Below are 18,475 nucleotides of genomic sequence, written 5' to 3' on the forward strand. Positions count from 1 at the left end.
GTGAGCACGTTCTACAGGTTCGACACCTTGGCCAAGGATGACCTTCAGTTTGGTCATGCGGTTTTGCAGGTGTCTCGGCACTCTCCCACCCGTTCTGGGAGCTTTGGGACTTTCCCACGGTACTAAAGTATATTCCCCAGTATGCACTAGGACATTAGAGAAAATAGGAATTTAATACCTACCGGTAATTCTTTTTCTCGTAGTCCATAGTGGATACAGGCATCCGCCTCAGTACTTCGTTTTCCTGCTTACCTGGTTGTTCTTGGTTGGGTCTGCTGTTGCTTTCCCTGTTCCATGTTTGGTTAGCGTTGCTATACTTGTATTTAGCATTGCTTTCCTCTGTTCTGGTTAGCTCTGCTATCTTTGTTGTTGTGTGTTGGTTCGTTACCTCACCGCTTTTGTGTTTTATCCTTCTCTCAAAGTATGTCCGTCTCCTCAGGCACAGTTTCCTAGATTGAGTCTGCTAGGAGGGGCATAGAGGGGAGGAGCCAGCACACTATTTATTTATTACAGTGCCAGGCTCCATTGGACCCGATCTATACCCCTCGGTACTAAAGGACATTCCCCAGTATCCACTACGGACTACTAGAAAAGGAATTACCTGTAGGTATTAAATTCCTATTTTTTTCATCGCTTCGGGGGCCCCTATCACTCAGCTACCATCCTTGGCATTGAGTAACTACGTCACTGTCTCTATCCCTATTTTTATTATTTTAGGGGACTAAGCACCTCCCTTTATTATAGAGGCGAACCAGTATCCGCATAAGCGGCATCAGGCTAATGCAGGAGGATGGGAGAGCTGCAGGTGCTAGGTGAGGAGACAGCAGGCTGGGGAGAGAGGAGGATCACATAGGGGGAGAGCTGGAGGAGGCACTGCGGGGGCACAGTGCCAATGTGACAGAATAGCGAGTGTGATCTGGGAGCGTAAAGGAAATAAAAAGTGGGCACAGAGCAGGGGCATACAGAGAGGAGTAGTAGCCAGCTCTAGCCCTGGAGATGTTGGCAGTAAGAGGCACAGAGGCCAGCCCTGCACACCCCACTGGAAGCAGCATCAGCGCCTGGTTTCTGGGAGGACTCACTACAGGCTCTATAGCTGCGAGGAGGCGGGCTGCCCCCGGGGAGTGTGGTGGCTACGCAGTGACAGGAGCCGAGTGCTGCACATAATGTTACAGTGCAGCACCCGGCTCCTGTCACTGAGCGAGCATTTTGGTGTCACCCCTCGGCGGGACGCACCCCCCTTGTAACGCCACTGTATTGGACTGTGACTACAATTATATTAACAAAATTTCACACAATGGGGATGAAATTATAATCGCCAAAGTTAGAGGGTGACCCGCACCAAGATATAAATGATCCAAATATTTTCTAAGATTGGGATACCTTTTCGAATATAACTGCCACTATCTACAATAAGTGGATAAATCACAGTAGGACATAAAGGTTTTTAGAGGTGCTACCAACTGATTTGAATTAGAATATAGAGTTAATTCCCCAAAGGGAGGGGAGAGAAGAGAAATCTGTTATGACTAAGGTGCACATAACCCAAATTACACTTAAATAAAAAAAAAAAAAATATTATGAATTCCTTAAAACTCCTAGTATATTCTCGAATGATGGCTCAAATGCCAAGGTGAGTACTTGTTTGTCTGAAAATAATGTATTTAATAATTTAACAGACTGAAATTGTCCTTTGTTTCTAATCGAGCAAAATATTAAAATTTGTAGAGAATGTGAATAAGAATGAAAATAGAAGTGAATAAAGATTAAAAACAAGTCTAATGTGTCATGTTTACTGTGTATTATTAGTATTAAATAGTCCTCATATGCAGGAACCACTTCTCAATGTTTATAAGGTACTGTCATTTAGAGGGACCTATGAATAAAATGTTAATCAGTACTGTGGCTGAAACTCAGTGTGTTGCTATCTGATACAAATGTTGCCATTCACTGACATATATGAATAGTATGCCATTGTGTAGCCATTCCAAAATGAGATACTGGAAATATGCAATTAATGTGTGGTAAAATTCATCACTCTATATGGGAGCTGGACATGTACGTACTTAAGATGGTGTGTAATCACCAAGATATATTTATTAATATGTTCTAAGAGTACAATAATTGTTCACAAGATAAATTATAGAGTGTATTAACACTGAATATTCTAAACTACTTTAAATATGCAGCTTAGTCAGCAGAAAAGAAGGTCAGAATAGTATTAGATACCAAACGTATATATACAGATCATTAAGAGGGCTAGTTGCACTTGGATATTATGAAGGATATAAATTATTAGTGTTTTATATCGTCCTTCAGATGGATTTATTGGGTAATAATAGCTGTATCCTAAAGTGCTGCCCTGTATATCAGGTTGCTCCACCCGTTAGGTGTTATATATTCATATGTATCCTCTTAGCTGCTGTCACTACTGCAGCCATTCCACAATAACAACAGTGTATATTTTAATTAGTGATATTTTCTCTTACGTCCTAGAGAATGCTGGGGACTATATTAATACCATGGGGTATAGACGGGTTCACCAGGAGCCATTGGCACTTTGAAAGTTTAACAGTGTGGGCTGGCCCCTCCCCCTATGCCCCTCCCACCAGACTTTGTTTAGAAAATGTGCCCGGAGGAGCCGGTCACAGCTAGGGGAGCTCTACAGAGCTTTCTTAGTAAAAGTTTATTTTAGAGTTTTTTATTTTACAGGGAGGCTGCTGGCAACAGCATCCCTGCATCGAGGGACTGAGGGGGGGGGGGAGCAGTGTCTGCCCTGCGGGGTCTGAGCCACTGTCTTCACTGACTGGACACTGAGCTCCAGAGGGGGTAGATCGCTCCCCGCTGCAGGGGATCGCTCACCCAGCAGCATGCCGCCACCCCCTTGCAGAGCTGAAGTTTGTGGCGAGTGAGTCACCGCCCCCCTAGCAAGGGGGGGGTCGGTGTGAAGATGGCGGCATCAGGGTAGGAGCATAGTACTAACTGCGCTCCGGGGGCTCAGCGGTACTTAGGTGCGGCGCTGTGAGGGGTGCCCTGGGCCGGCACCTTAACCCTGCACTGACCAGAAAGCCTGTCGGGGTCTGCGGATCTCAGCCAGCACAAAATTCTCAGGCCAGTATAATCTTGAAATAGCGGGAAGACAGTGCCGTTATGGGGGCGGAGCTTCTCAGAGCAGACCGAGCAGCGTTCAGCGCCATTTTCCTGCCTGCAGACACACTGCCAGTGGAAGAACAGTCCCTCCAGAGCACCTCCAGCTATCTGCACGGTACCAGGGGGTTGTAGAAGGGAGGGGAGACTGTGTAAGACTGTCACCTATTAAGGGACACAGTCAGCGCTGGTTAAGGGTCTCCCTATACCTATATAGCGCTGTGTGTGGGTTGGCTCCAATCTCTGTGTCTCTCTGCCATTCTTTGGGGGGAAACTCTATCTCCCCTGTACACTGTGTGTATGTTGGGTGTACAAGCAAACATGTCTAGAGACTCTGTCTCATATGCTGCAGAGGATTTATCTTCTCAGGAAGATCCCATCCCATGTAATCAGGATTGCACTGTTGTAGCGCAGATCCCAGCTAGAGAACCGGAGTGGTTAGCCTCTCTTAGGGGGGCTATTTCTCAGATTTCTGAAAGTGTTGCAAGGACTGAGCATGCAACTCAGGTATTGCAATCCTCTATGGCAGTATGGTCTGATATTGCGGTACATTCTCACAAACGTGCTCTTGCCCATATTATGCAGGATGACACAGATACCGATTCTGACACAGCAGACGGTGATGGGGATGTGTCGAGGGGGACGGCATCACTTGCTAAGGGGGTGCAGTTGATGATTGAGGCCATGCGGGATGTGTTACATATTTCTGACACACCTCTGGAGCAGGTTGAGGAGACCTTTTTCACGGACAGTAAGAAAGCCCCTCTCACCTTCCCGGCATCTAAAGAAGTAAATGCTATATTTGAAAAAGCCTGGGAAATCCCGGAGAAAAAATTCCAGATCCCTAAAAGGGTCCTGGTTGCTTTTCCCTTCCCGGAAGACGATAGAAAAAAATGGGAGTCTCCGCCTATAGTTGACGCCTCTGTCTCCAGGCTGTCAAAACAGGTGGTCTTACCAGTCCCGGGATCTACCGCGTTGAAGGACCCGGCAGATCGCAAAGTGGATGCTACGCTCAAATCCATATACACAGCTTCAGGGGCTATATTGTGGCCTACTATTGCCTGTGCATGGATTTCTAAAGCTATAGCCAAGTGGTCAATCACTCTGCAGGGGAACTTGACTATGATGGATAAAGGTGACGTTGATTTGTTTTTATGTAACATACAGGGTTCTGCAGGGTTCCTGGTAGAATCCATGAAGGATCTGGGTTCCATGACTGCTGGGATCTCCTCCATGTCCGTCTCAGCTCGCAGGGGTCTCTGGCTGCGCCAATGGTCTGCGGACGCGGAATCCAGGAAAAGTGTGGAGAGCCTACCCTATACAGGTCAGGCTCTGTTTGGGGAGGCACTGGATGCGTGGATTGCCACGGCTACCGCGGGTAAGTCTCCTTTTCTCTCCTCAGCTGCACCGGCTACGAAGAAGCCTTTTACTCCCACCAAGTCACAGTTCTTTCTGCCCGCGAGGCCTAGAAAGAACAAGCCTTCTCACACCTTCTTTAGAGGTGGTCGTGCCAAAGCCAAAAAGCCTGCTCCCGCAGGTTACGAGGACCAGAAGCCTCAAAGTCCTCCACATGACGGCATTTCAGCCACGTCTGGGTGTCGTCTGGCCTGGACCCTTGGATACAAGATATAGTGTCCAGGGGGTACAGGCTAGAGTTTCAAACTCTCCCACCTCACCGTTTCTTCAAATCAGGCTTGCCAGCTTTGCCGGCAGACGGAGCGATTCTTCTAGACGCTATCCGAAAATTGGTAGTGACCGAGGTCATTGTTCCAGTTCCGCCTCATCAGTTGAACAAAGGTTACTATTCAAACCTTTTTGTGGTACCGAAGCCAGATGGTTCGGTAAGGCCAATTCTGAACTTGAAATCTTTGAACCCTTATCTCAGAGATTTCAAATTCAAGATGGAGTCTCTGAGAGCAGTTATCTCAGGACTGACAGAGGGGTAGTTCCTGGTGTCCCTGGACATCAAGGATGCGTACCTCCACATTCCCATTTGGTCGCCGCATCAGGCCTATCTCAGGTTTGCACTGTTAGACGATCACTATCAGATTCAGGCACTGCCATTCGGTCTCTCAACGGCACCGAGGGTGTTCACCAAGGTGGTGGCAGAGATGATGGTCCGTATCTGGACGATCTGCTGATCAAGGCAGCGTCCAGAGAGAAGTTGTTAAAATCCATTGCTTTCATGACGCATCAGCTCAAGGAGCATGGTTGGATCCTGAACCTTCCAAAGTCTCATCTGGAGCCGACAAGGAGGCTGTCTTTCCTGGGGATGATCCTCGACACGGAGGTGCAGAGGGCGTTTCTACCGGTGGAGAAAGCGTTGGTGATTCAAACAATGGTCCGGGATGTCTTGAAGCCTGCCCCAGGTATCAGTTCATCAGTGCATCCGCCTTCTGGGATGCACTGATGAACCTTCCGTACTGCAGTGCCTATGAGGCACTGCAGTACGGAAGGTTTCATGCTCGATCCTTTCAGCTGGATCTCTTGTCACCGTAAACCAGGATTTCGCTCTTCTGGTGGCTACATCTACCACACCTTCTGGAGGGCCGAAGGTTCATGGTTCAGGACTGGGTCCTTCTAATCACAGATGCAAGTCTAAGAGGTTGGGGAGCAGTCGCTCAGGGGGAAATCTTCCAAGGAAGGTGGCCAAGTCTCTGGGCAGAAAGGCACGCGGTGCCGATGTCCGCAATCTTCATACCGGGAGTAGACAACTGGGAAGCAGACTTCCTCAGCAGACACGATCTCCATCCAGGTGAATGGGGCCTCCACCCGGAGGTGTTCGAGGAGGTAACCGGTTGGTCGGGGGTTCCTCACATAGACATGATGGCCTCCCGCCTCAACAAGAAGCTGTGGAGGTACTGTTCCAGGTCGAGAGACCCACAGGCAGTGGAGGTGGATGCACTAGTAGCACTGTGGGTGTTCACGTCAGTGTATGTGTTCCCTCCACTTCCTCGAATTCCAAAAGTTCTACAACTTATAAAAAGAACAAAGGTTCTGGCAATCCTTATTGCTCCGGACTGGCCAAGGAGGTCTTGGTACGCGGATCTGCTGTATCTACTGCTGGAAGATCCAAGGCCCCTACCTTTTCGAGAGGATCTTCTACTGTAGGGGCCATTCGCTTATCAAGACTTACCACGGCTACGTTTTACAGCATAGCGGTTGAGCGCCAGATCTTAGCTCGGAAGGGTATTCCGAGCGAGGTTATTCCTACCCTGATACAGGCCAGGAAGGGGGTAACGTCTAAACATTACCATCGAATTCGGAAAAAATGTGTCTTGGTGTGAATCCAAGAAATTTCCTGCGGTGGAGTTTCAACTTGGACGTTTTCTCCTTTTCCTGCAAGCAGGTGTGGATATGGGCCTGAGATTGGGCTCCATCAAGGTCCAGATCTCAGCTTTATCCATTTTCTTCCAAAAACAATTGGCTGTCCTCCCTGAGGTTCAGACCTTTTTGAAAGGGGTTCTGCACATCCAGCCTCCCTTTGTGGCGCCAACGGCACCCTGGGATTACAGTTCCTGCAATCGGATTGGTTTGAGCCTCTATAGGAGGCTAAAATCAAATTTCTCACATGGAAGGCGGTCACTTTGTTGGCCTTTAGCTTCTGCTCGACGCGTGTCGGAATTGGGGGCTTTGTCCTGTAAAAGTCCCTATCTGGTATTCCATGAAGATAGGGCGGAACTCAGGACTCGTCCGCAGTTCCTTCCTAAGGTTGTGTCAGCTTTTCATATCAACCAACCTATTGTGGTGCCTTGGATGTTGTGAGGGGTTTGAAGATTTATGTGAAGAGGACGGCTCGTCATAGAAAATCTGACTTTATTTGTCCTCTATGATCCCAAGAAAATTGGGTGTCCTGCTTGGTCCGTCGATTTCACGCTGGATCGGGTTCACCATCCAGCATGCATATTCTGAAGATAGAGCTGAGCTCCGGACACGTCAGTAGTTTCTTCCGAAGGTTGTGTCGGCATTTCATATCAACCAACCTATTGTGGTGCCAGTTGCGACTGACTCCTCAGTCTCATCACAGTCCTCAGATGTTGTAAGGGTCTATGTGAGGAGGACTGCTCGTCACAGAAAATCGAACTCTGTTTGTCCTGTATGATCCCAAGAAAATTGGGTGTCCTGCTTCTAAGCAGACGATCTCTCGCTGGGATCAGGTTCACTATCCAGCATGCATATTCTACGGCAGGATTGCCGTGTCCAAAATGTATTAAGGCTCACTCTTCTCATAAGGTGGGCTCTTCCTGGGCGGCTGCCCGGGGTGTCTCGCCTATACAGCTTTGGCGAGCAGCTACTTGGTCTGGGTCGAACATGTTTGCTAAGTTTTAGAAGTTCGATACTTTGGCCTCTGATGACCTCAAGTTTGGTCAAGCAGTTTTGCATTAGCCTCCGCGCTCTCCCTCCCATTCTGGGAGCTTTGGTAGATCCCCATGGTACTAATATGGACCCCAGCATCCTCTAGAACGTAAGAGAAAATAGGATTTTAATTACCTACCGGTAAATCCTTTTCTCGTAGTCCGTAGAGGATGCTGGGTGCCTGCCCAGCGCTTCGTTTTCCTGCAGTGGTTATTTAGTTCAGTACTGCCTGGTTCCTAGGTAAGTTCTGCGTTCTTTACTTTTTCAGTACTGTTTCAGCTGTTGCTGAGTTTTCCGGCATGTTAGCCGGATTTGCCTTGTTGTGTGAGCTGGTATGAATCTCACCAGTATCTGTGTATTTCCTTCTCTTGAAGTATGTTGTCTCCTCGGGCACAGTTTCTAGACTGAGTCTGGTGGGAGGGGCATAGAGGGAGGAACCAGCCCACACTGTTAAACTCTTAAAGTGCCAATGGCTCCTGGTGGACCAGTCTATACCCCATGGTACTAATATGGACCCCAGCATCCTCTACGGACTACGAGAAAAGGATTTACCAGTACGTAATTAAAATACTATTATAAACTGCTACACCTACTATGGCATTTTGCAGTTAGCAGCAGCAGACCTATACGTCTTAATATTGTTAATTCATCGCACGCAGCACAAACAAATAGAACACTCAGTGTGTATTCACCGGGACCCTTGCATTAAAGTGTTATGGCAGTTGTGATGGATATAAATTATCCTCTCTTGCCTGTAATGCCAATTATATAGTCTCCGATAGTAGCATTGTTCCTATTACATGGCTACAACGGTTTATGCACTGTGAATGCTGATTATTTTACTGGACAAAAAGCAATATCTTAATACACTTAAATTCAAGCCGCTGTATGTAATCCTTACCCTACGTACTTTTTACAAGTTAGCGTACAAAGGCCCGTACCTTATACGCACTTTGCGTACTCACGCCGCGACGGACGTAAACAGTACATGCAGTGCTTACACACACACACACACACACACACACACACACACGGACACGCTGAGAGCACAATGCAGCTACACTTGTGATAGCAATACACTTTAAATTGTTGCAGGAAATGGGACACGACACCAATTGTATTTCAAAAACTATGTTGGGGGCCAACCCACCAACGGTTATTTTACTAGCAGGGGGTTAAAACAATAATACAATACAATAAGAGAAAAAGGCTACAGTCAATGGTACATACGTTTGTTCGCCTGCGCTTCCCAGTCCGGTCCTCATTCATCAAGGTAGATGACCTTCAGAGATTGTATGTGACCAGGCCTGCAGCTGGCTTTTTATACATTTGTCCAAAACCTAACAATGGAAACTGTAATCTCTTCATCTATTGGTCACTGGGATGGTCATTTACAGTACAGGAGAGGTCATAGGTCGGTTTGAATAGGTGGGCGATGTCTGGTCCAGGTGCACTTGCAGTTGGTCTCCACTTGGTTCCCGCCGAATATCAGGAGTACAGTAAATACAGTTGATATTAATATTCTGCTCCTGCGCATATCTATTCGCAGGAGCTTGCTATCTTCCGCAAACCAACACCGGAATATTGCTCTTAAAATGCCCTATGGCTGGATACCAAACACCACCTCCTAACTTAATTCTGTCCCCTCATATCCTGTAAAGGTGAATCCCTTTTGTTATTATACCCTTTAAGCAAGTGTAACTCGCTGGTGTGGTGCAGGCTGACTATGTGTAAATTGTGCGATATGTGTATTAAATATGTAATGTGTTTTTATGGCTTTTCCATGCGATTACAAATGCTACTGTAATTACTCATACCACGCGCTAATACGCAGGACCGCGTGAGCGGTCATACGCAACTTGCGAATATGTGCACGCACGGCAGAACAAGTACGCGCATGGAGGCCATTTGTGTGTAGTTTGTACGTGATGTGTGTACTGCAATATTTTCGACTTCGACAGCACATATGTCAGTTGAGTGTTTGCCAACAATCCCTGTTGCGTGTTGCTGCGGCTGCTATGGCATTACAAGATGTCCCGTGGCAGACACTCATACCGGGATATCACAGTGTGATCTATGGCGGCACGAGCCGCCTGACTGCTGGAGTGGTTTGGTATTCCTGTCAGCAATCACACATCCTCATTACGTATGAGGGCTATACATTATACATCATTATTCATAGGTCAAAGGTTCACTACATATATAATTCGGACATGTACATATATATTTAAACACAGGACACATCAGCTACTAGCCAGTGCGCATTTCGCTCATAGGCTTCCTCAAGGCATTATAGTAAACGGCGCCCGCCGGATATGACATTTTCAATTTAAAAAAAAGCATCCTAAATAATAAATACTAATCCTACTACACTATATGCGAGCTACTGTAAGGTGCAAAATTGACTAAAAATTGCAGGGCACGGGTGCAAAAAGGATAAGTGTGTGAGTACACATCTGTACTTGGTGTACAGGAAGATGTATTGGTAGCGGGAAGAGTTAGGTTGCATTGCCACTGTGAGTCACTGGTAAGACCTACCTTGTGTATTGTGTAACGTTCCGAAGCCTCTATACAAGGTAATAGTCTAAACAAAATCAGGAAAGTGCTACTACAATGATGAAGGGGCTGCATTAATATAACAGGAAAGTCATCAAGAGCTGAATATGTACAGAAAGATGACAGAATAGACAAAGGTAAATAAGATTTCTCTGACGTCCTAGTGGATGCTGGGAACTCCGTAAGGACCATGGGGAATAGCGGCTCCGCAGGAGACTGGGCACAACTAAAGAAAGCTTTAGGTCACCTGGTGTGCACTGGCTCCTCCCACTATGACCCTCCTCCAAGCCTCAGTTAGATTTTGTGCCCGGCCGAGGTTGGATGCACACTAGGGGCTCTCCTGAGCCCTTAGAAAGAAAGTATAGATTTAGGTTTTTTATTTTCAGTGAGACCTGCTGGCAACAGGCTCACTGCAGCGAGGGACTAAGGGGAGAAGAAGCGAACTCGCCTGCTTGCAGCCGGATTGGGCTTCTTAGGCTACTGGACACCATTAGCTCCAGAGGGATCGACCGCAGGCCCAGTCCTTGGTGTTCGGTCCCGGAGCCGCGCCGCCGTCCCCCTTACAAAGCCAGAAGCAAGAAGAGGTCCGGAAAATCGGCGGCAGAAGACATCAGTCTTCACCAAGGTAGCGCACAGCACTGCAGCTGTGCGCCATTGCTCCTCATGTACACCTCACACTCCGGTCACTGAGGGTGCAGGGCGCTGGGGGGGGCGCCCTGAGCAGCAATATTAACACCTTGGCTGGCAAAAATACCACAATATATAGCCCCAGAGGCTATATATGTGGTAAATACCCCTGCCAGAATCCAGAAAAAAGCGGGCGAAAAGTCCGCGAAAAAGGGGCGGAGCTATCTCCCTCAGACACACTGGCGCCATTTTCTCTTCACAGTGCAGCTGGAAGAAAGCTCCCCAGGCTCTCCCCTGTAGTTTTCAGGCTCAAAGGGTTAAAAAGAGAGGGGGGGCACTAAATTTAGGCGCAATATTATATATACAAGCAGCTATTGGGGAAATTTCACTCAGTTATAGTGTTAATCCCCACATTATATAGCGCTCTGGTGTGTGCTGGCATACTCTCTCTCTGTCTCCCCAAAGGGCTTTGTGGGGTCCTGTCCTCAGTCAGAGCATTCCCTGTGTGTGTGCGGTGTGTCGGTACAGCTGTGTCGACATGTTTAATGAGGAGGCTTATATGGTGACGGAGCAGATGCCGATAAATGTGATGTCGCCCCCTGTGGGGCCGACACCAGAGTGGATGGTTAGGTGAAAGGTATTAACCGACAGTGTCAACTCCTTACATAAAAGGGTGGATGACGTAACAGCTGTGGGACAGCCGGCTCCTCAATCCGCGCCTGCCCAGGCGTCTCAAAGGCCATCAGGGGCTCAAAAAACGCCCGCTCACTCAGATGGCAGACACAGATGTCGACACGGAGTCTGACTCCAGTGTCGACAAGGTTGAGACATATACACAATCCACTAGGAACATCCGTGACTTAATCCCGGCAATAAAAAATGTGTTACACATTTCTGACATTAACCCAAGTACCACTAAAAAAAGGGTTTTATGTTTGGGGAGAAAAAGCAGGCAGTGTTTTGTTCCCCCATCAGATGAATGAATGAAGTGTGTGAAAAGCGTGGGTTCCCCCCGATAAGAAACTGGTAATTTATAAAAAGTTACTGATGGCGTACCCTTTCCCGCCAGAGGATAAGTTACGCTGGGAGATATCCCCTAGGGTGGATAAGGCGCTCACACGGTTGTCAAAAAAGGTGGCACTGCCGTTTTAGGAACGGCCACTTTGAAGGTACCTGTGGATAAAAAGCAGGAGGCTATCCTGAAGTCTGTATTTACACACTCAGGTACTAGACTGAGACCTGCAGATCGTGCTGCAGCAGCGTGGTCGGTGACCCTGTCACACATGAGAACATATTAAAGACGTCGTCTTATATATGAGGGATGCACAGAGGAATATTTTGCCGGCTGGCATCCAAAATGAATGTAATGACCATTCTGTCAGGAGGGTATTAGAGACCTGTCACTGGACAGGTGATGCTGACTTTAAAAGGCGCATAGAGACTCTGCCTTATAAGGGTGAGGAATTATTTGGGGATGGTCTCTGGGACCTCGTATCCATTACCTCAGGTTTCCTCACAGACTAAGAAAGCACTGTATTATCAGGTACAGTCCTTTCGGCTTCAGAAAAGCAAGCGGGTCAAAGGCGCTTCCTTTCTGTACAGAGACATGGGGAGAGGGAAAAAGCTGCACCAGTCAGCCTGTTCCCAGAATCAAAATTCTTCTCTCGCTTCCTCTGAGTCCACAGCATGACGCGGGGGCTCCACAGGTGTAGCCAGGTACGGTGGGGGGCCGTCTCAAAAATTTCAGCGATCAGTGGGCTCGCTCACAGGTGGATCCCTGTTTCATTCAAGTAGTATTTCAGGGGTACAAGCTGGAATTCGAGATGTCTCCCCCCCGCCGTTTCCTCAAATATGCCTTGCCGACAACTCCCTCTGGCAATTAATAAGCTGTATTCCCAGCAGGTAATACTCAAGGTGCCCCTACTTCAACAAGGACGGGGTTACTATTCCACACGGTTTGGGGTACTGAAACCGCATGGTTCGGTGTGACCCATTTTATATTTAAAATCCTTGAACACATACATAAAAAAATTCAAGTTCAAGATGGAATCGCTCAGGGCGGTTATTGCAAGCCTGGACGAGGGGGATTACATGGGATCCCGGGACATCAAGGATGCTTACCTGCATGTCCCCATTTACCATTCTCGCCAGGAGTACCTCAGATTTGTGGTACAGGATTACCATTACCAAGTCCAGACACTGCCGTTTGGACTGTACATGGCACCGAGGGTGTTTACCAAGGTAATGGCCAAAATGATGATACTCCTTCGAAAAAAGGGAGTTTTAATTATCCCGTACTTGGACAATATCCTTATAAGGGCAAGGTCCAAGGAGCAGTTGCTAGTCTGGGTAGCACTATTTTGGAAAGTGCTACAACAGCACGGTTGGATTCTAAACAGTCCAAAGTCACAGCTGGTTCCTACGACACGTCTACTGTTCCTGGGGATGGTTCTGGACACAGAACAGAAATAAGTGTTTCTCCCGGAGGAGAAAGCCAAGGAACTGTCATCTCTAGTCAGAGACCTCCTGAAGCAAAAACAGGTATCGGTGCATCATTGCACGCGAGTCCTGAAAAAAAAATGGTAGCTTCCTACGAAGCAATCCCATTCGGCAGGTTCCATGCAAGAGGGCCGCAGGTTCGGCATACAGGACTAGGTCCTAGTGACCATGGATGCCAGCCTTTGAGGCTGGGGGGCAGTCACACAGGGAAAAAACTTCCAGGGACTTTGGTCAAGTCAAGTGACTTCCCTACACATAAATATTCTGGAACTGAGGGCCATTTACAATGCCCTGAGTCAGGCAAGGCCTCTGCTTCAAATCCAGCCGGTACTGATCCAATCAGACAACATCACGGCAGTCGCCCATGTAAACCAACGGGGCGGCACAAGAAGCAGGATGGCGATGGCAGAAGCCACAAGGATTCTCCGATGGGCGGAAAATCATGTGTTAACACTGTCAGCAGTGTTCATTCCCGGAGTGGACGACTGGGAAGCAGATCTTCTCAGCGGACACGACCTCCACCCGCGAGAGTGGGGATTTCATCCAGAAGTCTTCCAAAGGATTGTACACCATTGGGAAAGGCCACAGGTGGACATGATGGCGTCCCGCCTCAACAAAAAGCTATAAAAGATATTGCGCCAGGTCAAAGGACCCTCAGGCGAACGCTGTGGACGCTCTGGTAACACCGTGGGTGTACCAGTCGGTTTATGTGTTCCTCCCTCTGCCTCTCATACAAAAGGTACTGAGAATAATAGGAAGGCGAGGAGTAAGAACGATACTCGTGGTTCCGGATTGGCCAAGAAGAGCTTGGTACCCAGAACTTCAAGAAATTATATCAGAGGACCCATGGCCTCTGCCGCTCAGACAGGACCTGCGGCAGCAGGGGCCCTGTCTGTTCCAAGACTTACCGCGGCTACGTTTTGACGGCATGGCGGTTGAACGCCGGATCCTAAAGGAAAAGGGCATTCCGGAGGAAGTCATTCCTACGCTGATTCAAGCCAGGAAAGATGTAACTGCAAAACATTATCACCGCATATGGCGAAAATATGTTGCTTGGTGTGAGGCCAAAAAGGCCCCAACAGAGGAATTTCAACTAGGTCGATTTCTGCATTTCCTACAAGCAGGAGTGTCTATGGGCCTAAAATTAGGCTCCATTAAGGTACAGATCTCGGCTCTGTCGATTTTCTTCCAAAAAGAACTAGCTTCAGTACCTGAAGTTCAGACATTGTAAAAGGAGTGCTGCATATTCAGCCCCCGGTTGTGCCTCCAGTGGCACCTTGGGTTCTCAACGTGGTGTTGAGTTTCTTAAAATCACATTGGTGTGAGCCACTAAAAACTGTGGATCTAAAATATCTCACGCGGAAAGTGGTCATGTTATTGGCCTTGGCTTCGGCCAGGCGTGTATCAGAATTGGTGGCTTTGTCATATAAAAGTCCTTATCTGATTTTCCATATGGATAGGGCAGAATTGAGGACTCGTCCCCAGTTTTTCCCTAAGGTGATATCAGTTTTTCACTTGAACCAACTATTGTAGTGCCTGCGGCTACTAGGGACTTGGAGGATTCCAAGTTACTGGACGTAGTCGGGCCCTTGAAAAATTATGTTTCCAGGACGGCTAGAGTCAGGAGAACTGACTCGCTGTTTATCCTGTATGCACCCAGCAAACTGGGTGCTCCTGCTTCTAAGCAGACTATTGCTCGCTGGATTTGTAGCACAATTCAGCTGGCGCATTCTGCGGCTGGACTACCGCAGCCAAAATCTGTAAAAGCCCATTCCACAAGGAAGGTGGGCTCATCTTGGGCAGCTGCCCGAGGGGTCTCGGCTTTCCAACTTTGCCGAGCTGCAACTTGGTCAGGGGCAAACACGTTTGCTAAATTCAAATACAAAATTGATACCCTGGCTGAGGAGGACCTGGAGTTCTCTCATTCGGTGCTGCAGAGTCATCCGCACTCTCCCGCCCGTTTGGGAGCTTTGGTATAATCCCCATGGTCCTTACGGAGTTCCCAGCATCCACTAGGACGTCAGAGAAAATAAGATTTTACTCACCGGTAAATCTATTTCTCGTAGTCCGTAGTGGATGCTGGGCGCCCATCCCAAGTGCGGATTGTCTGCAATACTTGTATATAGTTATTGCCTAACTAAAGGGTTATTGTTGAGCCATCTGTTGAGAGGCTCCGTTATATTTATACTGTTAACTAGGTATAGTATCACGAGTTATACGGTGTGATTGGTGTGGCTGGTATGAGTCTTACCCGGGATTCAAAATCCTTCCTTATTATGTCAGCTCGTCCGGGCACAGTGTCCTAACTGAGGCTTGGAGGAGGGTCATAGTGGGAGGAGCCAGTGCACACCAGGTGACCTAAAGCTTTCTTTAGTTGTGCCCAGTCTCCTGCGGAGCCGCTATTCCCCATGGTCCTTACGGAGTTCCCAGCATCCACTACGGACTACGAGAAATAGATTTACCGGTGAGTAAAATCTTATTTTCCAGTTCAAGGTAAAACATTAAAATGAGAGCGAGGTGGACTGAAAGGAAACATAATTAATATCCATTTATTCTCTCCCCAGTTTTGATGAGACTTCATAAAGTAAAATTCCAGAATGCAAGCTCACAATCCCTTTTAAATAACAGAATGCTAGCTAGATGACCTGAATGACTGAATTAGTTTAAAGTGTGTTCTCTGGACCTTCGAAGTCTGAGATGTGCAGATCAGAGGTTCAGTTATAATAACCTTGCTTTGCAATACACCAGTAACTGCAGTTACATTCCTAATTTTGTTACAACATTGTACAGTTATGTTTTAGGTTTTATATTTTTAATTCCGATAATTAAATGAAGACTTTCACATTATTCATCTAATTTCATTCCTTTGTTTTGTTTCAGCTGACATCACAGTCTCTCAGTATCTTGTGCTCTTTAATAAAGTCTTGAGCTCTTCTGTTGAAAATCGATGTCTTGGGATATCTTCTTCAATTGTAGACTTTATGGTCGCTAACAAAATCCCAGTTGAATACGTCAGTCTCCAGCAATTGATCACAACACTTGGACACAGTGGTCTGTGGCCTAAAGCAAGGAAGCATTATAAAGGTTTGAAACCATTTCATTACTAATTAGGTTTAATTCTGAAATGTTCGTTTTCATTCTAGTATTAGCACATACCTGTTATTTAACTGAAGTTCTGAATGGCTATTTATTTTACCCAGATTTAAAAAATAATGAGGCATTCTTTTCTTGTGCCAGAGTAAAATTGTTTAAAACAGGACTAGACTACCTTTGGCACTAGTGCCCAACATTGCAATTGAGGATGTTTTGAGTAGCACCCATGTGGTCAGTCTATCTCCCACTATGCTCACTGTGCTACTCCTCTCCTGCTCCATCTTCAACCTCTTACTCTTTTCAACATGCTGGGTTATTCCACACCAAATCAACACAGGTATCAAATTGACCATTTCAGATTGTAATGAAATTTAGTATAATGTTGCCATGGGTGTAAAGAAAAACCCCCAAATCTAAAGGGGGTACAGACGGGGAGATGCATGCTGAGCGATCTATCATGGACCACTCAGCACACATCTTTTCCCCCGCTCAGCACTCGCGATGTGTGCTGAGCGAGGGAGGACCTGACTAGATTGTGTCTGCATGCAGGCCAATCTAGTGTCAGCGATAGGGACGCGCATCACTATGGGGCATACACATGAAGCGATGTATGCTTCTTTTCTAAGCAATCTAGTCAGATTGCTTAGAAATTTTAGCAAAAATCGTTCCGTGTGTACCCCCTTTTAGGCTGATATGGACATTGGTTTTGAAATGATATGCCTTTTAGAGCAGCAATAAATTTAACAAAGAATTTGCTATGAACATTTTTTTTTTTTTAAATTGCACTTGCAGATCACCTAATTGAGTTATAGAGTTGGGCAAGGCTTCATTTTAAAGTTTTTTTTGTTTTTTTTTATTCATCCGAGCATAAACATGTTATAAAACATACTGTAGCAAAAATCAGAATGGGCGATAGGTAGGTTGTAAGCTCATTTTAGCACATAAATGACATGACAGAATTTCCATAGAAACATATAAAAATAGAATTTTAATTACCTACCGGTAAAACCTTTTCTCGTAGTCCATAGAGGATACTGGGGTCCACATTAGTACCATGGGGTATAGACAGGTCCACCAGGAGCCATTGGCACTTTAAGAGTTTGAGAGTGTGGGCTGGCTCCTCCTACCAGACTCAGTCTAGAAACTGTACCCGAGGAGACGGACATCTTCGAGAGAAGGATTATACACAGATAGTGGCGATATTCACACCAGTTCACACATACACGGCAAACCAAGCTAACTAGCTTGAAACTCAGCAACCGCTGAAACATTACTTACCAAGTAACAAAGCAGTACTCACTTAAAACAAAGTTGTACTGAACCAGATAACCACTGCAGGAAAACGAAGCGCTGGGCTGGCGCCCAGCATCCTCTACGGACTAAAAGAAATGGATTTACCGGTAGGTAATTAAAATCCTATTTTCTCTTACGTCCTAGAGGATGCTGGGGTCCACATTAGTACTATGCGGATGTACCAAAGCTCCCAGAACGGGAGGGAGAGCGCGGAGGCTCCTGCAGAACTGGTTGACTAAATTTTAGGTCCTCAGAGGACAAATTATCGAACTTGTAGAACTTTGCAAATGTGTTCGACCCAGCACAAGTAGCCGCTCGGCAGAGTTGTAAAGCCGAGACACCCCGGGCAGCAGCCCAGGAAGAACCCACCTTACGAGAAGAGTGGACCTTAACAGATTTTGGACATGGCAATCCTGCCGTAGAATACGCATCCTGGATAGTGAACCTGATCCCAGCGAGAGATCGTCTGCTTAGAAGCAGGGCACCCAATTTTCTTGGGATCATACAGGACAAACAGAGTTCGATTTTCTGTGACGAGCAGTCCTCCTCACATAGACCCTTACAACATCTGAGGACTGTGATGAGACTGAGGAGTCAGTCGCAACTGGCACCACAATAGGTTGGTTGATATGAAATGCCGACACAACCTTCGGAAGAAACTACTGACGTGTCCGGAGCTCAGCTCTATCTTCATGGAAGTTCAAGTATGGGCTTTTACAAGACAAAGCCCCCAACTCCGGCACACGTCTAGCAGATGCTAAGGCCAATAAAGTGACAGCCTTCCACGTGAGAAACTTGACCTCAACCTCCTGTAGAGGCTCAAACTTGTCCGACTGGAGAAACTGCAACACCACGTTAAGATCCCAGGTCGCCGAAGGCGGTACGAAGGGAGGTTGGATGTGCAGAA

General features: G+C 47.0%; 1 protein-coding gene and 1 long non-coding RNA gene across 7 annotated transcripts in view; one reads left to right on the forward strand and one right to left on the reverse strand.

The window, feature by feature from the left end:
* TOPAZ1 (testis and ovary specific TOPAZ 1) overlaps positions 1 to 18,475 on the forward strand; it is a 627,583-nt gene that overhangs the window by 552,329 nt on the left and 56,779 nt on the right. For all 5 annotated transcript variants that reach the window (XM_063922327.1, XM_063922324.1, XM_063922325.1 and 2 more), the window contains exon 16: positions 16,063 to 16,266. In XM_063922327.1, coding sequence (XP_063778397.1) covers positions 16,063 to 16,266 — 204 coding nt within the window. The remainder of the gene's footprint in view (positions 1 to 16,062; positions 16,267 to 18,475) is intronic.
* Positions 16,155 to 18,475, reverse strand: part of LOC134927603 (uncharacterized) — a 40,901-nt gene continuing 38,580 nt past the window's right edge. Inside the window, exon 5 of one of the 2 annotated variants that reach the window (XR_010177684.1) lies at positions 16,155 to 16,242. This is a non-coding gene — a long non-coding RNA (uncharacterized LOC134927603). The remainder of the gene's footprint in view (positions 16,243 to 18,475) is intronic. The other variant, XR_010177683.1, reaches the window with a different exon arrangement.

This window comes from Pseudophryne corroboree, chromosome 5, assembly GCF_028390025.1.
Source record: "Pseudophryne corroboree isolate aPseCor3 chromosome 5, aPseCor3.hap2, whole genome shotgun sequence".
Classification (NCBI taxonomy): Eukaryota; Metazoa; Chordata; class Amphibia; order Anura; family Myobatrachidae; genus Pseudophryne; species Pseudophryne corroboree.